Source organism: Macrobrachium rosenbergii, chromosome 12, assembly GCF_040412425.1.
Source record: "Macrobrachium rosenbergii isolate ZJJX-2024 chromosome 12, ASM4041242v1, whole genome shotgun sequence".
Taxonomy (NCBI): Eukaryota; Metazoa; Arthropoda; class Malacostraca; order Decapoda; family Palaemonidae; genus Macrobrachium; species Macrobrachium rosenbergii.
The window spans coordinates 24375501-24385112 of NC_089752.1; the positions used below are offsets into that span (position 1 = coordinate 24375501).

The window sequence follows — 9612 nt, forward strand, 5'->3', positions numbered from 1 at the left end:
ATAATGGATGTTCTGCATCGTCACCAGAACATTTTGCAAGTTCATACACCAGAGCTCACTGTAAGGGTAATGCACTTTTTTTACTGGCACCAGAAATGACACACACACAAAAAAAATCGTTTCAGCATTACGTTTTTCTGTATTCAGGGTTCAGGAAGCTCTATAGAAGCAGCAAAAACGACCTTTGAAAAATCGTTATTGATGCAGAAATATATGGATTTTACAAACTATATATATTTTTAGCCGTTCTGATGTTAAAAGGGCCCTATCCATGAAAAGGCGTTTGTACTTATTTTAGCGGAAATAAATTATATCGTAGTGTAATACAAATTTTAATGGATTTGTAAGCCCGTTTTAGGGAAAGTGCTTGATAAATCTTTAACGTTAGGAATTTTCGGTAATAGGACATCACAGAGCTAAACTATGGCCTACCGTGGTTCAGTCTTTACTTGCCTTTTTTGTATAAATTTTCAACCTTATTTAAGATTATTTGTAGTTCTACAAACTTGCACAGCTAGGATGAGTGAAACGGAGACTGTCCAGATGTGAATTACAATTCCTTTTGTTAGGGATGCCTGGGGTACTCTCTCCAAAATTTTGCACTTTATATTTTCTTATTGGGACATTATGTAATGCGATTCCTGCTCCAAGGAGCAATAATTACAGCTTGATCTCAATAGTTACTGTAATGGTTGCTGAAAAGTTGATGTGAATCCATCAGTTAATGACGTAAAATCCAAATTCATTCTTCCCAAAAGCCATTTTTAAATTGTAAATCATTAAGAACTTGATACCGTTTCTGTCTTTAACAGTTGCGCGCGAAGCTTGGCTTCAGACATGAGTCTAAATCTGTTGAAATTGATTATGTTGCTGCTTTTGACCTTATTATTCAAAAGATTCTTAAATGTCTGTTCTATGTATTTGAGTTAATGTGCATAATCGTTTCTTTGTGTGTGTTTTTCTTTAAATACCAACTTCTGAGAGTGTGTGTCGATAGAGTTTTTAGTGAGTTGTCTAATCATGAATGGTGTTTCATAATTTAGTGTTGCGGGACCTTTGTTGTGTTGAAACCACTAATGACATATTTGTTGTCCTCTGGAATCGTGTAGTCCCTATGGGAAAGAAGTAACTAATTTTGCAAGTATCTGTTCCCGCCTGTTGTGTAATGAAGTGATTCTCCGGTACATACTGTTACCTCCTTCGGCCTCATGGTTTTTTTTTTTGTGGTACTTAGAAAAGATCATCTTTTAAAAATAATAGTTGCTACCATTTTTTATAATCCTCATAAGTGACGGTTATGGTGATAGAAATTCATTTCTCGCTATAATGTGGCTCGGATTCCACAATAAGCTGTAGGTCCCGTTGCTAAGCAACCAGTTGGTTCTTAGCCACGTTAAATAAGTCTAATCCTTCGGGCCAGCCCTAGGAGAGCTGTTAATCAGCTCAGTGGTCTGGTAAAACTTAGAGCCCTTACACACGAGGACACTAGTGTCCGCCACCGGTGTCGGACACTAGTTGCCTCCCTATATTATCAAATGGAGCCTTTCACACGAGGCAACAGCAGTGTCCCAAGCAGACAACTTCCGGGCAACAGATATTTCGGTGTCTCGCTGCTGCAACACGTTGCGGACACTGACGGTTGCCGCCACTCACTGCAAAGCATTGTTTTAAATGGAAGCTTTCACACGTAGCCACCAGTGTCCGCCACCGCTGCCCACTGGCCAGCTTCATGCTCAGTTTGACACCCACCATCATCCCATGATGGAAGGAGACGGCCTATCAAGGACAATTTCGAAGAAGGTGGAGGAGAAGCTGAACACGGAGGACCTCATTTGTGAAATAGAAAACTACCAGCACTATGGGACCCATCTTGTGAGGATATGCAAATAAGATAGAAAAGCAGAACTGCTGGAATGCAATAATGGTGAAACTCATTCCTGATTTTGAAGAGAAACCCCTCTCAGAAAAGAAAGAAATACGTAAGTCCTTTATGTTTATTTTTATTTTCTGTTTCATTACATGTTCACAAGGCAAGTAAAGAATCTACTGTGCTTACGTACACAAGTTTATTCATTATTACACACAAAAGTTACCCCATTCCTGTCACCAACCACACACACCACCACACCATGTCACCACCACCTACCCACACCACCACACCATGTCACCACCACCTACCCACACCACCACACCATGCCACCACCACCTACCCACACCACCACACCATGCCACCACCACCTACCCACACCACCACACCATGCCACCACCACCTACCCACACCACCACACCAGGTCACCACCCACACCATTGTCTAGATACGTTGTAACTGCCATGGAAGTGCACCTTGCTCACTGACAAAGTAGTCCGCAAATTTGTCTCTCGAATGGCTGGCAAGTCTTGAAGTTGGCCCTGCAGCAGGTTCCATATCAAAGAGCCCTTCCACGGTTAAAGTATCCTCAATTCGAACGCCATCTCTGTCTCTTACAAAATTATGCAAAACACAACACGCCTTGATGATGTCCTCTGCCAGTGATAGGCTTACATTGAGTGGTCGATGGAAGATGCGCCATTTGTTTGCAAGGATTCCAAATGAGCATTCAATGAGTCTGCGGGCTGGTGAAAGTCTGTAATTGAAGATGCGTTTCCTTTGACTCAAAAATTTACCAGCATATGGGCGCAGAATGTGTTGGGATAGTCCAAAAGCTTCGTCAGCCACAAATACAAAGCCTGAGTACGATTCTTGTGGAGCAGGAACATTCAGGGTTTGATTTTCAAGTTTCCTGAAAAATTTACTCTCCTTGAACACAGTTGTGTCAGAAGACTTCCCATATGCACCTACATCAATAAATATGAATTTGTGTGATGCATCGCATACAGCAAGAAGCAAAATCGAAAAGTAGTTCTTGTAATTATAATACAAAGAGCCACTATTCTCTGGTTTGATTACCGTGATGTGTTTCCCATCTAAGGCACCAAGACAATGAGAGAAATCAGTCTTTTGGTAAAACTGAGCTGCAATTTCCAACCAAAAATCTTTCTGTCACATCAGGAAAACAAACTGTCTTCACTCTTTCCCAAATAGCCTTGCAGACTTCCGGATGATGTTCGCGATGGTAGATACGCCTAGTCTGTACTGGTATTGGAGATCAGTCATGGTGTCACCGGTGGCCAGATACCTGTAGCAAAAAATTAAAAAAAGTAGGAATAGGTTAATTGTGACTGCAGCAAGCGCACACACACACACACACACACACACATACTGACGTTGTACAGTTTGCAAATCGTATTTCTGATGTTTATGATTTCTCTTTGTCAGTGGTTGTTGTTCAGAAGAAGTGGAAGGGAATCCGATCCTGCTATGCCAGAGAGCTGTTGAAGAAGAAGCAAGAAAAGAGTGGATCAGGTGCCTGTGGACGGAAGCAATATGTCTACTTTGAAGCCCTGCGTTTTCTTTGAAACTGTCTCCAAACACACTGCAAGCAATATGGATGAAGAGACTAATCAGGATAATGAACATGAAGACTCCCAAGAGCTAGGTCAGGAAATGCAAACTTGGGAGACTGAGAAACGTCCTGGAAAACGTTCTCATAACCAGTCTCGGAACACAAAAGTACTGATGATGAACTCATCGAACTCCTCAAGAAAAAGCATTGCGTGAGAATCAACAGGCAACAAATGAAAACGACGAGGATAGGATGTTCTTACTATCCTTAGTAACAGAACTGCACAAGGTACCTGCAGACAGAAAATTGAAGCTAAAGCAAGATATTATTGCTACCATTTACCAGGCTCAACAGGTGTACCAACAATGGCCACAGGACTTTCAGCATCAGGCACCTCCCAGATACCAGCCTCCACAGCCATCACCAGTTTTCCACTATGCCCAGCAACCAGTAGTTCATGGGGATTATCATAATTCTCTGAATAACATTCCTCAATGCAGCAACACTAATCTACAAACAACTCCTATGTCTACACCAGCACCATCACCAGCCATGTCTGACATCAACAACCATATGAATGATAATTAGTTATTTCTTGCATAGTAAGCACCTAATTGTTTGTACTAAATAGAACTGTACTTGTAAGGAAATAAATATTACTAATAGATCAAGTTTTTTTCTTTTTTTTTTGTCTTATTAATAGATCTAGTATTTTTTTTATCATGTATGTCCTCAAAAAGTACCAGCAACTAGTTATATAAGGCACCTCAAAGTTACAGCAAGCTTCTCGTCTGGTGCAATGCATTCTTCATGTTTTTGTTGTAGTTCCTGTGATGTCTCTCCTGACGTAGCTGAGAAGTTCTTCAAATGACGGCTTGCTCATACGAAAATAGTTGAAAACTTCTTTCATCAGCACACAAATCATTGAAAAGTGTATGATGCGCTCCTGTGTTCATTCTTGATGACAACATGGGATGTACACTCGGCAAGAAAAGTGAAGATACAGTTTTCTTTAGATTTCGTTCATCGAATTTTAATTTTTTTCTTACAAAAAACACATAATCTCGGTAAATTTACTCTAGAATGTGAAAATAGAATACAAATTATATCATATATGTTAAATCTGCGAAACAAAAACGTTCAGATACTTAAAAACACCATGCATGTCCGAAGTAATCAGAATTTCTCAGATGACTTCGTTCATAGAGATCTAAGAGATAGTGTGTGGATATCTCGGTGTAGTACTATTTATCAGAATGGCAATATTTACTCGTTTTCCGTTATGGACAGGCTTATCATTGCATCATCATACGAGATAATGATAATTTCTTTAATTTTTACACATTCATATTTGTATTTCACGGTGTTAAAAGTCAGCTGGAATTAATGGCAGTAAATGTTGCGACAGCTATGGTAAGTTGACCAAATCTATTTAAATCCGCAAGAGCGTTCTCTATGATGTGTGGAGCGATTCGGCGGGAAAACACAAGTAACTGGATGTTTCTTGACATTACCACAGTCTCTCTCTCTCTCTCTCTCTCTCTCCATTGCTAAAACATACTATACAAATATAGTATCGCTCAGTCTCTAAAAGAAAAAAAATAATGAAATGAGTAGCTCTACATATACTGTAGGCCTAGGCTTACACAACAGCAATCTCTCTCTCTCTCTCTCTCTCTCTCTCTCTCTCTCTCTCTCATCGTAACAGTGCATTCGTTCCTTTATTGTTCCCCACGTTTTTCCTTGGACATTGCTTAAATTTAACTCTTGATTTCACTATGGAAGATCGCGTTTCCGATTATGCAAGCATTCTGTTCATTGCGGTGTCATACATTCATTTGTGTAAGGTTAATTGGTAGGTTATGTCGAAAAATTTTTATTTTGCTCAGAACTGTCGCAGCAAATTACAACTTGATCGAATACTGTAAAGCTTACTACTGCATTTAAGTATCAATGATGTCAGAATCATAGAATATGATTGAAAGTTATAGGAGGTCAAGCAAAACCAACACACTAAGGCTGAAGCTCCTCCCTTTCTAAAGTTGCTGATGTCACATTATTGGAGCAATATATGTCCGAAGATTTAAAAAAACTGTATCTTCACTTTCCTTGCCGAGTGTACATGCACCTTCCTCTCTACAGAGCGCCTCTTCGATTTCTTTTTGGCCAGCAAAGCAACAAGTAGAAGTTCTTCGTTTCCCGCCATTCTTCCGACTGAGGTGTGTGAGTGTCCGCCACCGGTGTCGGACACTAGTGTCCTTGCTCAAGACACCGCATGGCAACTAGTGAGCCACTCACACACCTCAGTCGGAAGAATGGCGGGAAACGAAGAGCTTCTACTTGTTGCTTTGCTGGTGGTGACATGGTGTGGTGGTGTGGGTAGGTGGTGGTGACATGGTGTGGTGGTGTGGGTAGGTGGTGGTGACATGGTGTGGTGGTGTGTGTGTGATTGGTGACAGGAATGGGGTAACTTTTGTGTGTAATAATGAATAAACTTGTATACGTAAGCACAGTAGATTCTTTACTTGCCTTGTGAACATGTAATGAAACAGAAAATAAAAATAAACATAAAGGACTTACGTATTTCTTTCTTTTCTGAGAGGGGTTTCTCTTCAAAATCAGGAATGAGTTTCACCATTATTGCATTCCAGCAGTTCTGCTTTTCTATCTTATTTGCATATCCCTCACAAGATGGGTCCCATAGTGCTGGTAGTTTTTCTATTTCACAAATGAGGTCCTCCGTGTTCAGCTTCTCCTCCACCTTCTTCGAAATTGTCCTTGATAGGTTGTCTCCTTCCATCATGGGATGATGGTGGGTGTCAAACTGAGCATGAGAAGCGGCCAGTGGGCAGCGGTGGCGGACACTGGTGGCTACGTGAAAGCTTCCATTTAAAACAATGCTTTGCAGTGAGTGGCGGCAACCGTCAGTGTCCGCAACGTGTTGCAGGAGCGAGACATCGAAATATCTGTTGCCCGAAGTTGTCTGCTTGGGACACTGCTGTTGCCTCGTGAAAGGCAACTAGTGTCCGACACCGGTGGCGGATACTGTGTCCTCGTGTGTAAGGGCTCTAAGGGCCCTTACACACGAGGACACCAGTGTCCGCCACCGGTGTCGGACACTAGTGTCCTTGCTCAAGACACCACCTGGCAACTAGTGAGCCACCTCACACCTCAGTCGGAAGAATGGCGGGAAACGAAGAGCTTCTACTTGTTGCTTTGCTGGTGGTGACATGGTGTGGTGGTGTGGGTAGGTGGTGGTGACATGGTGTGGTGGTGTGGGTAGGTGGTGGTGACATGGTGTGGTGGTGTGTGTGTGGTTGGTGACAGGAATGGGGTAACTTTTGTGTGTAATAATGAATAAACTTGTATACGTAAGCACAGTAGATTCTTTACTTGCCTTGTGAACATGTAATGAAACAGAAAATAAAAAATAAACATAAAGGACTTACGTATTTCTTTCTTTTCTGAGAGGGTTTCTCTTCAAAATCAGGAATGAGTTTCACCATTATTGCATTCCAGCAGGTCTGCTTTTCTATCTTATTTGCATATCCCTCACAAGATGGGTCCCATAGTGCTGGTAGTTTTTCTATTTCACAAATGAGGTCCTCCGTGTTCAGCTTCTCCTCCACCTTCTTCGAAATTGTCCTTGATAGGTTGTCTCCTTCCATCATGGGATGATGGTGGGTGTCAAACTGAGCATGAGAAGCTGGCCAGTGGGCAGCGGTGGCGGACACTGGTGGCTACGCAGAAAGCTTCCATTTAAAACATTGCTTTGCAGTGAGTGGCGTAACCGGCAGTGTCCGCCACGTGTTGCGGGAGCGAGACACCGAAATATCTGTTGCCCGGAAGTTGTCTGCTTGGGACACTGCTGTTGCCTCGTGTGAAAGGCTCCATTTGATAATATGGGAGGCAACTAGTGTACGACACCGGTGGCGGACACTAGTGTCCTCGTGTGTAATTAGGGCTCTAAGGTATACTTAACTTGACACCGCTTTTAAAACATTGCTTTGCAGTGAGTGGCGGCAACCGTCAGTGTCCGCCACGTGTTGCGGGAGCGAGACACCGAAATATCTGTTGCCCGGAAGTTGTCTGCTTGGGACACTGCTGTTGCCTCGTGTGAAAGGCTCCATTTGATAATATGGGAGGCAACTAGTGTACGACTCCGGTGGCGGACACTAGTGTCCTCGTGTGTAATTAGGGCTCTAAGGTATACTTAACTTGACACCGCTTACTTAAGATTTTGCTGCGCTACCAGTGTTAGGTATTGTTTTCCTCTGTAGAGGTCAGCAGCCTCACTCGAGCTGGCAGTTCTCATTTTAAACTACTAGGGTATCTGTGATCTAAACCAAAGCCAAAATGTTTTCCGTTAGCCGTCTTGTGTTAGCTCTACTGCAGTAAGGAATTGGTGTTATCACCCCTAGCGCCTGTGGTTCCTTAGTTAATGCTTGTTGCTGCTTCTGTAGCAGTACTTCTGTCAATGTTAGTTTTTGGAGCTGACGGTATATATCCACAGCCGATACCTTGAAACTTTCTACCTCTCTTCTGATTGGTCGATTTGTTTGCATTGTAAACTCTGATAGATGGTAAGTAGCATGAGCTTCCGTCAGTCATGACTGCTATTTGATACGGGCGTATGATTTCACTATATTTTTCTCAGTATGTGTTTTTCAAATAGTCTTTTCTTTCCAGTGTGGGCAGTTTTCATTGGAGGCCGGTGTAGCAAGCCAATATACAGTTTAATAAAAATAAATTGAAGCTATATAGTCTAGGCCGACTCTAGGCTTTCAACTACTCAGAAAAGATTTTTTGAGCAAATGTGACACTATTTCGAGGCCATTTTTTGGGCAGTAAAGCAATAAAACCAAATTACATCACTGATTATATCTGAATTCCTAGTTAAAGTATTTCGTGCTTCGGAAAGAAATAGGTTATCATAAACCTATTAATCCAAGTATCCGACAGTGAAACCTTTTAATCTGCTAGATATAGCTCAACCGTGCTGCTAGTAACAGTAGAATATGATCTTGGTCGCCAGTCTTCAGGAACTCACTAGTGTAAGTTTAAAATGTAGGCTTTTTTTTTGTTTTTTGTTTTTTGGCTAAGTCTCTGATGATTATAACATTGGCAGTAACAGTACTGTTGATAAAAATCATAAAACTAATTATGATGAAACCATCATAAAACTTATACTTTCCGTGTAGCACTTCGTTATATAATTTCGCGGTATCACATGTATATTAGGTGGCTGTACTTTCGTAACTGATACATGAAATGATACAAACTTGCGCATGTATGAGTCTTCATTATATGTATTATACTATAAATCGAATTTTCCACCGAAATTCTTTTCGGTCAGTTGATGTTTTTCAGAGGCAGTGCAGTGAAATTTAATTTCTCTCGTCCCCTGATTTTCCCCACCCCAAATCAATATCTACTGTTAAGCAAAAGACAATTTTTGCTCGAATTTCGGCTACGTCCATAGTTGTGTCCCCAGATTATTTTACATTTGCATTATTTTAAACGTTTTGCATTAGCATCGTGCGCTAAGTATTTGAATATCTGTTTCGGGTTTCATCATTTAAATGCCTCTGGTGGCTGGTTGCAATTAGAGGTACTTGAATTACAAGGGAAAGATTAAGACGAGGGAGGAAGGAGTTTAAAACGACGATAGTCTTTCGCTTCTAATACTTCCTGACGTACGAAGGTTCGGAATATATCTTATTTTCTCCTTATCCTTAATGTCAGTTATCCAGAAATGTTTCACAAGTTGTTCACATTTGCACTTGTAAGAACTCTTGGATCATTACATTTCCATTACGTAAGTAAAAATTGCGTTTACATTTATTACTTTCACCCAGAATTTCAGAATTGCGCAGTCTAAATAAAAGCATATTATAGTATCGCACCTGATATGTTATTTTTGTTTTTATATTTGTGTTTATTTCATCTCGTTTGAGTTTCCGTTGTATTCGTGGAATAGAATAATAAAGTTTGAGTTCGATGTAGTTGTTTAGTTGGATGTTTTTCTTTTTCCCTGAAGGCAGCGGTAGAGGTTCTGTGCATGATGTCTGTCTCCCCTCCACAGTTATATAGCGCTCGTCTCCTTTGAATATAGACGGTTCTTTTCTCATATTAATTTCACTAATAGAAAATGAATTCATTTAACACA

At 41.0% G+C, this 9612-nt stretch overlaps 1 protein-coding gene across 1 annotated transcript; it reads left to right on the plus strand.

Annotated features, from left to right (window-relative positions):
- Window positions 1-1671: 1671 nt before the first annotated feature.
- Window positions 1672-2315, plus strand: LOC136843975 (uncharacterized). Its single transcript, XM_067112992.1, has 2 exons — window positions 1672-1872; window positions 2031-2315. The coding sequence occupies exons 1-2, from the start codon at window positions 1672-1674 to the stop codon at window positions 2313-2315; spliced, it is 486 nt and encodes a 161-aa protein (XP_066969093.1).
- Window positions 2316-9612: the final 7297 nt, after the last annotated feature.

Bases quoted from the DNA above. Each gene is read 5' to 3' on its own strand.
- LOC136843975 (XM_067112992.1), top strand. From the start codon at position 1,672: ATGGAAGCTTTCACACGTAGCCACCAGTGTCCGCCACCGCTGCCCACT. The intron at 1,873-2,030 runs GTGAGGATATGC...CATGTTCACAAG, and splicing joins AGCACTATGGGACCCATCTT to GCAAGTAAAGAATCTACTGT.